Source organism: Hemitrygon akajei, chromosome 8 (genome assembly GCF_048418815.1).
Source record: "Hemitrygon akajei chromosome 8, sHemAka1.3, whole genome shotgun sequence".
In the NCBI taxonomy this organism is placed as follows: domain Eukaryota; kingdom Metazoa; phylum Chordata; class Chondrichthyes; order Myliobatiformes; family Dasyatidae; genus Hemitrygon; species Hemitrygon akajei.
Window position 1 is genome coordinate 68,434,735 of NC_133131.1, and position 13,009 is coordinate 68,447,743.

The 13,009-nt window shown below is 43.5% G+C and overlaps 1 protein-coding gene across 3 annotated transcripts in view; it reads right to left on the reverse strand.

Moving 5' to 3' along the window:
* LOC140731957 (DENN domain-containing protein 2C-like) overlaps positions 1–13,009 on the reverse strand; it is a 181,432-nt gene that overhangs the window by 76,833 nt on the left and 91,590 nt on the right. For all 3 annotated transcript variants that reach the window (XM_073053968.1, XM_073053966.1, XM_073053969.1), the window contains exons 6-7: positions 9,763–9,954; positions 6,206–6,302 (exon numbers count right to left, since the gene is read on the reverse strand). In XM_073053968.1, the coding sequence (XP_072910069.1) occupies positions 6,206–6,302; positions 9,763–9,954 (289 nt within the window). The remainder of the gene's footprint in view (positions 1–6,205; positions 6,303–9,762; positions 9,955–13,009) is intronic.

The window sequence follows — 13,009 nt, forward strand, 5'->3', positions numbered from 1 at the left end:
TCCTCCAACTCTAGGACAGACCTCCGGTCTTCAGGCTTCCAATTCTGGACTACCCAGTGATCTTAGGTATTTGCTCACTGACTAGCCGATGACAGGATTCAAAGTTCCGGCTTGAACACCGGGCACACCGACTCACCTGTCCTCATGCCTCTGCTTGCAGATACCTGGTTGCTTCAAGCGGCCTGGACTGCAGATATTCTTTGTCAGCTATCCCAGCTCTAATGCCCACAAGTCACCGGCAACCAACCAGAAAAGTTTGCCTACTGCCAGCCAGCCAATCTCCTATCCACGCTGACATCTTTCCTGTAGTACCATGGGCTCTTACCCTGTTAAGCAGCCTCATGTGCAGCAGCTTGTCAAAGGCCTTCTGAAAATCCAAATACACAACATGCACTGACTCTCCTTTGTCTATCCTGCCTGTTATTTCCTCAAAGAATTCCACAAGATTTGTCCAGCAAGATCTGGCAAGAAATCATGTTGACTTTGGCCTATTTTATCATGTGCTTTCAAGTTTCCCAAAACCACATCCTTAATAATGACCTCCAACATCTTCCCATCCACTGAAGTCAAGCTAATTGGCCTATAATTTCCTTTCTTCTGCCTCCGTCCCTTCTTAAAAAGTGCAATTTTTCAGTCCTAACTAACTTTCACTATATTCTATGTCCTCTCTTTTGCTTTTATGCTGTCTTTGACTCTCCTTGTGAGCCATGGTCGCATCATCCCCCTTTATAATACTTCTTCATCGTTGGGATGTATCTATCATGCGCCTTCTGAATTTCCCCCATAAACATTAGCCATTGCTGTTCTGCCGTCATCCCCACTAGTGTCCCCTTCCAATCAACTTTGGCCAGCTCCTCTCTCATGCCTCTATCATTTCCTTTATAGACAATAGACAATAGGTGCAGAAGTAGACCATTCGGCCCTTCGAGCCTGCACCGCCATTCTGAGATCATGGCTGATCAATTACTATCAATACCCGGTTCCTGTCTTGTCCCCATATCCCTTGATTCCCCTATCCATAAGATACCTATCTAGCTCCTTCTTGAAAGCATCCAGAGAATTGGCCTCCACTGCCTTCCGAGGCAGTGCATTCCAGACCCCCACAACTCTCTGGGAGAAGAAGTTTTTCCTTAACTCTGTCCTAAATGACCTCCCCCTTAGTCTCAAACCATGCCCTCTGGTACTGGACTCTCCCAGCATTTGGAACATATTTCCTGCCTCTATCTTGTCCAATCCCTTAATAATCTTATATGTTGCAATCAGATCCCCTCTCAATCTCCTTATTCCACTGTAATACTGATACATCCACTTTTAGCTTCTCCTGCTGAAACTGCAGGGTGAATTCTATCATATTATGATACTGTCTCCTAAGGGTTCCTTTACCTAAAGCTCTCTAATTAAATCTGGCTCATTACACAACACACAATCCAGAATTATCTTTCCCCACTGGGGTTAACTGCAAGTTGCTCTAAAAAGCCATCTTGTAGGCATTCTACAAACTCCCTCTCTTGGGACCCAGCTCCAACCTAATTTACCAGCATATTGGAATGTCCTTTCACTATCCTCACATTGCCCTTTCTATCTCCTTTTGTAATTTGTATCCCACATCTTGGCTGCTATTTGGAGGCCTATATATAACTCCATCAGGGTCTTTTAAACCTTGCAGTTTCTTAACTCTACCCACAAGGACTCTGCATCTTCCAATCCTATGTAATTTCTTTCGAAGGATTTGATTTCATTTTTTTTAAACTAACAGAGCCACCCCACACCCTCTGCCTATCCTTGGATGTTAAGCTCCTAACTATGATCTTCTTTCAGGCACTACTCAGAGATGGCCCACTAAGTTGTACCTGCCAATCTCTAACCACTCTAGAAGATCATCAACCTTATTCTGTACACCAGCTGTATTCATCACCCATTCCGATTTTGCTCCCATGTTACATTTCAGCTCATCCCACAGAATGCAATTTTGCCCTACCATCTGCCTGTCCTTCCTCACAGTCTCACTGCACACTGCATCTACTCGTACACCTACTGCCCCATCCTCAGCCCTGTCATTCCAGTTCCACAACCCCTGTCAAAATCATCTAAACTATCTTTGCTCCATCATTTTGCCCTTTCCCTCCAACAACTTATGAGATCTTGCAGTTATCATTACCGAAGCTGCTTATTATTGATGTTACAGTCTGAAGTTAAACTGCACCATTGGTATGATGGGATTTGAACCCTTTTCTCGGCACTGCTTTGTCGAGGTCACCATTACCAATCCAGTAACCTGACCACTGGGTCACCACTAGTGAAAACCAGATCCAGCACGCATGGCAGATTCGTGAACGTCCAATACGAGAAGTACTGTCGTGAGGGACTTGGTAATTGAAATTTCTATTTAAATATTATTTACAGTGCCTATAAAGAGTATTCATCCCCTCTTGGAAGTTTTCATGTTTTGAATCACAGTGGAATTAATTTCACTTTTTTTTGACATTGATCAACAGAAAAGTCTCTTCAGTGCCAAAGTGAAAACAAATTTCTGCAAATTGGTCTAAATTTATTACAATTATTAAACAAATAATTGATTGCTTAATTACTCACTCCTTTCAAGTCAGTATTTAGGAGATGCACCTTTGGCAGCAATTACAGCCTTGAGTCTATGTGGATAGGTCTCTATCAGCTTTGCACATCTGGACACTGCAATTTTTCACCATTCTTCTTTACAAAACTGCTCAAGCTCTGTCAGATTGCACGGGGATCATGAGTGAACAGCCCTTTTCATGTCCTGTCACAAACTGTCAAATGGATTGAGGTCTGGACTCTGACTTGACCACTCCGGGACATTAACTTTGTTGTTTTAAGCCATTCCTGTGTAGCTTTGGCTTTATGCTTGGGATCTTTGTCTTGCTGGAAAATAAATCTTGTCCCAATTCACAGTTCTCTTGCAGACTGCATCAGGTTTTCCTCCAGGATTTCCCTGTATTTTGCTGCATTTACCCTCCACCTTCACAAGCCTTCCAGGACCTGCTGCAGTGAAGCATCCCCACAGCATGATGCAGCCACCACCATGCTTCACGGTAGTGAAGGTGTGTTTTTGATGATGTGTGGTGATTGGCCTATGCAAACATGATCTGATGGCCAAAAAGCTCTGCTTTGGTTTCATCAGACCATAGAACCTTCTTCCAGCTGACTTCAGAGTCTCCCACATGCCTTCTGGCAAACTCTATTTAAGATTTCACCTGAGTTCTTTTTCAACAGTGGCTTTCTCTTTGCCATTCTCCCATAAAGCTGCGACAGGTGAAGCACCCGGGCAACAGTTGTTGTATGTGCAGTCTCTCCCATCTCAGCCACTGAAGCTTGCATCTCCTCCAGAGTTGTCATAGGACTCTTGGTGGCCTCCCTCACTAGTCCCCTTCTTGCACGGTCACTCAGTTTTGAGGACGGCCTGATCTAGGCAGATTTGCAGCTGTTCCATATACTTTCCATTTCAAATAATTAACTTAACTCTACCCCAAGGGATATTCAGTGACTTGAAAATATTCTTGCATCTATCTCCTGACTTGTGCTTTTCACAGAGTTGCTTCGAATGTTCTTTTGTCTTCATGGTGTAGTTTTTGCCAGGATACTGACTCACCGGCAGTTGGACCTTCCAGATACAGGCGTATTTTTACTACATTCAGTTGAAACACCTTGACTGCACACAGGTGATCTCCATTTAACTAATTATGTGACTTCTAAAACCAATTACCGGTAGGTGAATTATTGATGATTTGGTATGCCACACTTATGCAATCGATTACTTTGTGTTTTATATTTGCAATTATTTTAAATCATGTTGTAGAGATCTGTTTTCATTTTGACACAAAGGAGTCTTTTTCTGTTGATCAGTGTCAAAAAATGTCAAATTAAATCCATTGTGATTCAATGTTGTAAAACAATAAAACATGAGAACTTCCAAGGGGGTTGAATACTTTTTTATAGGGACTGTAGATGCTCGAGTGCTTCGAATTATATAATGTGGAAACAGGCTTTGCAGTCCAACTTGCCTGTACTTACCAGGATGCCTATATAAGCTAATCTATTTGGTCCATAACCCTTTAAACCACTTCTATCAATGGATCAGTCCAAATGTTTGTTCGGTGTGTTCAGGAAGGTTTCCTGACACAATATGTAGATAAGCCTACAAGAGGAGAGGCTATACGTGATCTGATATTGGGAAAAGAACCTGGTCAGGTGTTGGATCTCATGGTGGGAGAGCATTTTGGAGGTTTTGATCACAATTCTATCTCCTTTACCATACTTCGTGCCCCCAGTTTTATAAGCCTCTAGTAAGGTCAACCCTCAGCTGCCTTCACTACAGGGAAAGCAGTCCAAGCCTATCCAAACTCCAGCTCTCCAATCCATGTAACACTTTTTTTCTGCATGCTCTCTAGTTTAATCACATCCTTGTTCAGACCGTAAGAAACTGGAGCAGCACCGGGCCATTCAGCCCATCTAGTCTGCTCTGCCATTTCATCATGGCCGATTTATTATCCCCCGGACCCCATTCCCCTGCCTTCACCGCATAAGCTTTGATCTCTTACTAATCAAGAAACTATCGACCTCCACTTTAACACAGTAACACTTAATTTTAGAATGCTTAAATCTTTTTTAAACATTTAAAAAGTTTTAATTAAAATTAATGTTAACAGCTCAAAATATTCTGAATATCAGAAACGTTCAAAGATATTTACAATTTAGCATCTTTGGTAATTAAAATAGCAGTCTTCCCCCAGTTTGTAACCCGAGAACAATGGACAAATACCTGTTGGCACGAAGGATTTTGGTGAAGCTTGGGACAAGCAGTACACTGTGGAAACCACATTAAGTTGTGCGTTGAATGAGATTACTTGCAACTGACCACAGTTCCTGGGTCATTACTATACAAGATTAAAGATCACACCATCCCACAATGCAGGAGTTCCATCAGCAGGCACACACACACACAACCACCCCTTCAGTGAGCACCCATCTGATGTGCAAAGGTCAACCTCTGCTTGCGTTGTGGGAAAAGTTCACAGGAGGGTTTAAACTGGTCATCTCCTGAGTCAAACTTGCAGCATTAGCTGCTGCCACGATAGTACTGTTGGTCACACCATCCCATTGACTTGGCTTCCACCTACGGTTCAAACGTACTATTACACCGTGGGTCCGTTTGATCGTTGGCCGTAGACACACAGCAAGAGCCATGGCACTTGCTGCCAGGATAAGTTGCTGCTTTATTGTCTGCGAAGCAGTGGATATGGCCCAAACCATCATGGGTTAAGCCCTCCCAACTTAACACTGTCGCTGGAAAGTAGCATCCGTCAGCAGAGATCCCCACCACCCAGGAGATGCTCTCTTCTCATTGCGGCCATTAGGAAGAAGGTACAGGAGCCTCAGGACTCACACACCAGGTTCAGGAACTGTTACTGCCCCTCAACCAGCAGGCTCTCGAACCAATTCACTCAACTTCACTTGACCGTCATTGAAATGTTCCCACAGCTTATGAACTCACTTTCAAGAACTCTTCATTTCATGTTCTCAATATTTATTGCGTATTTATTCATTATTTCTTTCTTTTTGCATTTGCACAGTTTGTTGTCTTGTGCACTCTGACTGAATGCCCTATTTGGGTGGTCTTTCATTGACTCTGTTATAATTATTATTCTTAGATTTATTGGGTATGCCCACAAGACAATGAATCTCAGGATTGTATATGGTGACATATACGTACTTTGATAACAAATTTACTTTAGATTGCAAGAATACCCAGTTCAAAGCACTTGTCGTTGAGAGTTCTGAGATTCTGAATTACTACTACTGATCAGCTTTCTCAGCCTGTTCCTTTTAGACAGTTTCCTGACAACCTACCAAATACAACGCACCACTCTCGGAAGTGGCAATCTGTCATTGTTCTGTCCGATAATAAACTAGATCCTGCTGAGTAAGCAGGAGCACCACAAATTGCCACAGTGAATGGAACTTACTCTGTTGAATAAAAAGGAAACTAGAAATATTTAATATAAAAGTGCCTTCTAGATTATCTAAATTTTCACTTAAGTAGATTGTCATTGAGAAATTGTTTACACGTACTTTTAAAAATTCCAATGTGTGACACAAAGTCCAGAGTCACTGGATTTTTATGATTTAGTCGGAAGCTTTCAGTATAAACATGCAAGCACAGACTTTGTACCTTTCTGTGGTGTGGATTCTGGTCCTGTGAACGTCAGAGCCTTCACCTTTTTCTTTCCTCTTTTTGCATCATACGCTGCCTGGATCTTCAGAACCAGCTGGAAGAAAATGACATCCGTCACTCACCAGAGCATTGTGGTCTATTCCAGCCGCTAAAGACCGTGGAACGCAGGGGACCAGTAAGGTATGGTGTTGCAAATGCCAAAGACTCTATCCAGTCGAGCAGTGATTGCTCCCCATAAAAAGTACAAGATACAGTGCTGTAGTTTTCTCCCCAACACCAGAGCAAATATAAAAACAAACTTCTGGATGAACTCAGAGCGTTGAGCATCTGTGGGGAGAGAGAAACTGCTGATATTTAAGATCTTTATTCAGATTAATTCCTCTCCTACTGGTGCTCGACCCAGAGTTTCTCCAGCAGTTTATTTGCTGTAGATTTGAGCATCTGCAATCACACTAAACCAATGAGATTATGGCATTCCACAAATACTGGAGACTGTTTATTGTGGGGTAAAACACAAACTGCCACACTTCCGAAAAACACAGGTAAGTACCTCTAACCTAGTGCATTGCACAATGCTAGGCGTAATCATCATAAGCACTGTGCTTAAAATTTAGACGTCTTAATTTCGACAGCTTCCTGACAACACACCAAGCACAGTGCACAACCTTCTGATGGCAATTATTTTAAGTGACAATCTGTCGCCGTTCTCCTAAAGTTGAAGGTACAACAATCCAGCATACATTGGACTTGGCAATGCTGGACCAGCAGATTTTCCAGATGATCAGTTTTCAGAAAATTGGTCAACTTGAAGGTCAGTGTGGTCATCAGTGCATGAAGCCGAACAATTCACTCGTTTGTTATGAGTCGTTTCGTAAGACGTGGGTGATCATGGTCTTTCCATGACCCCAATTACTGCAGAAATTGCAGGGGCCTTGGAAGAGGAATTAAAAAAACCCTTAACCATAGGCAAGGTGTCAGAGAACTGGAGTATAGCCAACACTCCATTGTTCAAGAAAGCCCCTAAGAATAAGCAGAGAGTCTGACATCAGTTGTGGGTAAATTATTTGAAGATATGCTAACAGATAGGATATATACAAGTATCTGGTTTTGAGCAAAGAACAATACAGCACAGAAACAGGCCATTCGGCCCACAAAGTTGTGTTGAGCCAGCAAAAGGCAGATCAAAAACACCCAAACACTAATCCCTCCACCCTACACCCTGGCCATATCCCTCCAGTTTCCTTACATCCATGTGCCGATTCAAGCATCTCTTAAAAGCCTCCAATGTATTTACCTCTATTGCCATACCAAGCAGCACATTCCAGGCATCCATAACTCTCGGAGTAAAAACACTTATCCCTTGAACCTAACCCCTCTCACCTCCAATGCATGCCCTCTGGTATTAGTCATTTCGATCCTGGGAAACAGATACTCTCTGTCCACTCTATCTATGCCTCTCATAATCTCGTAAACCTCTATCAGATCTCTCCTCAGCCTCTGATGCTCCAGAGAAAACAAGCCAAGTTTATCCAACCTCTCAAGATAGCACATGCCCTCTAAACCAGGCAGCCTCCTCTTCTGCTCCCTCTCCAAAGCCTCAACATCTACTCCAGATGTGGCCTATAAAGTTACAACACAACATCTTGACTTTTCAACTTAATGCCTTAACTAATAAAAGCAAGCATTCCTTAAGCCTTCTTAACCACCTTATCGACCTGTGTAGCCACTTTCAAGGGGCTATGAACTTGGATCCCAAGATCTCTCCATTCGGCAACACTGTTGAGGATCTTGCCCTTACTGTCTCCCTGCATTTGCCCTGCTGAGGTGCAACACCTTACATTTATCTGGGTTAAACTTCACCTGTCATTTCTCTGCCCTTATCTGCAACTGATCTATATCACGCTGCATTCTTTGCCAGTCCTCTACACCATCCACAACTCTAGCAAGCTTGGTATCACCTGCAAATTTACAAATCCACCCATCTACATTTTCACCCAGGTCATTTCCATACGTCACAAACACCAGAGGTCCCAGCGGAACTCCACTAAATACAAACCTCCAGCTCGAGTAACTCCCTTCAACCCCTACTCCCTGTTTTTGTGCAAGCCAGTTCTGAATCCAAACAGCTAACTGGCCCCATGCATCTTAACCTTCTGGATATGATATGCTCCTTTATGCATGATAGGTCGTGTCTAACCAATCTTGGAATTTTTCAAGGAGGTTACCAGGGAAGCTGGTAAAGGAAAGGCAGTGGATATTGTGGCTGCATGGACTTCAGCGAGGTCTTTGACAAGGTCCCTCACACATGGAGGCTGCTCTAGAAGGTTCAGTCACTTGGCATTCAGGGTGAAGTAGTAAGCTGGATTAGACATTAACTTAGTGGGAGAAGTCAGAGAGTCATATGAGATGTCGCCTCTCTGACTGGAGGCCACAGATGACTGTATGTCATCTATATCAATACTGTGGATGATAATGTGGTTAAACGGATCAGCAAGTTTGTGGATGACGCCAAGATTTGGGCTTTAATGGATAACCAGGAAGGCCATGAAAGCTTGAAATGGGATCTAAACCAGCTGCAAAAGAAGTGGGCTGAAAAATGGCAGATGGAGGCAAGTGTGAGGTGTTGTAACGTGGAAGGACAAACCGGTAGAGGACATAGATGATGAACAGTACGGCATTGAGGAGCGCAGTAGAAAAAGCAGGATCTGAGAAAAGAGATCCATAATTCCTAGAAAGTGGTGTCACAGGCAGATAGTGTCGTAAAGAGAGCTTTTGGCAAATTGGCCTTCATAAATCGAACTGAGTACAGGAGTTGTTGGGATGTTATGTTGAAGTTGGGCAAGACAATGGCCAGGCCAAATTGGGCACCTGACTACAGTGAAGCTATCAATTAGATTGAAAGAAAGCAACAGAAAACGTACACAAAGATGTTGCTGGGAGTTGAGGACCTAAGTTATAGGAAAAGGTTGAATAGGTTGGACCCTTTTCTCTGGAGTCTAGGAGATTGAGGGGAGATTTGATAGAGGTATACAAAATCAGGAGGGGTACAGTAGTCTTCTTTCACTGAGATTGAGTGAGACTAGAACTAGAGGTCATAGGTGAAAGGTGAAATATTTAAGGGGAAACTGAGGGAGAAGTGATGGAAATGTGGATTGAGCTGCTGGTGGAAATGGTGGATCCAGATGAATGTCTACGTTTAAGAGGTTTGGATAAGTATATTGATGGAAGGGGTATGGAGGGCTCTGGTTCAGGTGTGAGTTGACGGGTCTAGGCAGAACAACAGTTCAGTACAGACTAAATGGACCGAACAGCCTGTTTCTGTGCTGTGGTGCTTTATGACTCTGTGACCAGATGTTATTCCACATTAATCAGCACTGTAAGATATTCGAATAGTACCATGTTCCGGTGAACCCTGATTTGGAACAGAAGATGGCGAATGGTGCCTCAGTAAGAGACAATCTTACCTGATGAATGCGATTCTAAAACATAGCTGAATAGTGGATTATTGGAGATCTGCTGTATAAACAACCAACCAGATTGCACAATTAACTCACCAAAGGGATCTTCTTTCGTTTTTTCACAAACGCATCTCCACTGACAGAATCCTCAGGGATGCCCGGCACAGACAGGGGACTGGAGCGAAGCAGAGGTACTGTGCAGTCCTTACCGACCTTCCTCTGCTCTCCAGCTTTCAATGTTTTACTTTCCTGAGCTTGTCCCTGAAGACTGGGGGGCTTTGGCGGGAGCTGACGGGAGAGGAATAAATACACAAACATTACGTTGAGATTGCCCATTCCTGACCTGAAAGAGCTGGGAGAAAGCACCATCTAATCAGATAACTTTCCTTTGCACATACTTAAATACCCATCTAAAATTTTTCTGGGCTGGCAGTTTGCTCGAGTTTAACGCAGTCTTTTCCACATAGAAACATAGAAAATAGGTGCAGGAGTAGGCCATTTGGCCCTTCGAGCCTGCACCACCATTCAGTATGATCATGGCTGATCATCCAACTCAGAACCCTGTACCTGCTTTCTCTCCATACCCCCTGATCCCTTTAGCCACAAGGGCCATATCTAACTTCCTCTTAAATATAGCCAATGAACTGGCCACAACTGTTTCCTGTGGCAGAGAATTACACAGATTCACCACTTTCTGTGTGAAGAAGTTTTTCCTCATCTCGATCCTAAAAGGCTTCCCCTTTATCCTTAAACTGTGACCCCTCGTTCTGGACTTCCCCAACATCGGAAATAATAGACAATAGGTGCAGAAGTAGACCATTCGGCCCTTCGAGCCTGCACCACCATTTTGAGATCATGGCTGATCATCCACTATCAATACCCGGTTCCTGCCTTGTCCCCATATCCCTTGATTCCCCTATCCATAAGATACCTATCTACCTCCTTCTTGAAAGCCTCCACTACCTTCCGAGGCAGTGCATTCCAGACCCCCACAACTCTCTGGGAGAAGAAGTTTTTCCTTAACTCTGTCCTAAGTGACCTACCCCTTATTCTCAAACCATGCCCTCTGGTACTGGACTCTCCCAGCATCTGGAACATATTTCCTGCCTCTATCTTGTCCAATCCCTTAATAATCTTATATGTTGCAATCAGATCCCCTCTCAATCTCCTTAATTCCAGCGTGTACAAGCCCAGTCTCTCTAACCTCTCTGCGTAAGACAGTCCTGACATCCCAGGAATTAACCTTGTGAATCTACGCTGCACTTCCTCTACAGCCAGGATGTCCTTCCTTAACCCTGGAGACCAAAACTGTACACAATACTCCAGGTGTGGTCTCACCAGGGCCCTGTACAAATGCAAGAGGTTTTCCTTGCTCTTGTACTCAATTCCCTTTGTAATAAAGGCCAACATTTCATTAGCCTTCTTCACTGCCTGCTGCACTTGCTCATTCACCTTCAGTGACTGACGAACAAGGACTCCTAGATCTCTTTGTATTTCTCCCTTACCTAACTTTACACCGTTCAGATAATAATCTGCCTTCCTGTTCTTACTCCCAAAGTGGATAACCTCACACTTATTCACATTAAACGTCATCTGCCAAGTATCTGCCCACTCACTCAGCCTATCCAAGTCACCCTGAATTCTCCTAACATCCTCATCACATGTCACACTGCCATCCAGCTTAGTATCATCAGCAAATTTGCTGATGTTATTCTCAATGCCTTCATCTAAATCGTTGACGTAAATTGTAAACAGCTGTGGTCCCAATACCGAGCCCTGTGGCACCCCACTAGTCACCACCTGCCATTCCGAGAAACACCCATTCACTGCTACCCTTTGCTTTCTATCTGCCAACCAGTTTTCTATCCATGTCAAAGTCTTCCCCCCAATGCCATGAGCTTTGATTTTACCCACCAATCTCCTATGTGGGACCTTATCAAATGCCTTCTGAAAATCGAGGTACACTACACCCACTGGATCTCCCTTGTCTAACTTCCTGGTTACATTCTCGAAAAACTCCAATAGATTAGTCAAGCATGATTTACCAATGCTGTCCAATCCCTTTAGAATTTTATACGTTTCAATAAGATCCCCCCTCAATCTTCTAAATTCCAGTGAATATAAGCCTAGTCGATCCAGTCTTTCTTCATATGAAAGTCCTGCCATCTCAGGAATCAATCTGGTGAACCTTCTCTGTACTCCCTCTATGGCAAGAATGTCTTTCCTCAGATTAGGGGACCAAAACTGCACACAATATTCTAGTTGTGGTCTCACCAAGGCCTTGTACAACTGCAGTAGAACCTCCCTGCTCCTATACTCAAATCCTTTTGCTATGAATGCCAACATACCATTTGCCTTTTTCACCGCCTGCTGTACCTGCATGCCCACCTTCAATGACGGGTGTACACTGACACCCAGGTCTCATTGCATCTCCCCTTTTCCTAATCAACCACCGTTCAGATAATAATCTGTTTTCCTGTTCTTGCAACTAAAGTGGATAACCTCACATTTATCCACATTAAATTGCCCACTCACCTAACCTATCCAAGTCACCCTGCATTCTCTTAGCATCCTTCTCACAGCTAACACCACCGCCCAGCTTCATGTCATCCGCAAACTTGGAGATGCTGCATTTAATTCCCTCGTCTAAATCATTAATATATATGGTAAACAGCTGGGGTCCCAGCGCTGAGCCTTGCGGTACCCCACTAGTCACTGCCTGCCATTCTGAAAAGGTCCCATTTACTCCCACTCTTTGCTTCCTGTCTGCCAACCAATTCTCTATCCACATCAATACCATACCCCCAATACCGTGTGCTTTAAGTTTGCACACTAATCTCCTGTGTGGGACCTTGTCAAAAGCTTTTTGAAAATTTAAATATACCACATCCACTGGCTCTCCCCTATCCACTCTACTAGTTATATCTTCAAAAAATTCTGTAAGATTCAGCAGACATGATTTTCCTTTCACAAATCCATGCTGATTTTGTCTGATGATTTCACCTCTTTCCAAATGTGCTGTTATCACATCTTTGATAACCCACTCTAGCATTTTCCCCACCACTGATGTCAGACTAACCGGTCTATAATTCCCCGGTTTCTTTCTCCCTCCTTTTTTAAAAAGTGGGGTTACATTAGCCACCCTCCAATCCTCAGGAACTAATCCAGAATCGAAGGAGTTTTGAAAAATTATCACTAATGCATCCACTATTTCTTGGGCTACTTCCTTAAGCGCTCTGGGATGCAGACCATCTGGCCCTGGGGATTTATCTGCCTTTAATCCCTTCAATTTACCTAACACCACTTCCCTACTAACATGTATTTCCCTCAGTTCCTCCATCTC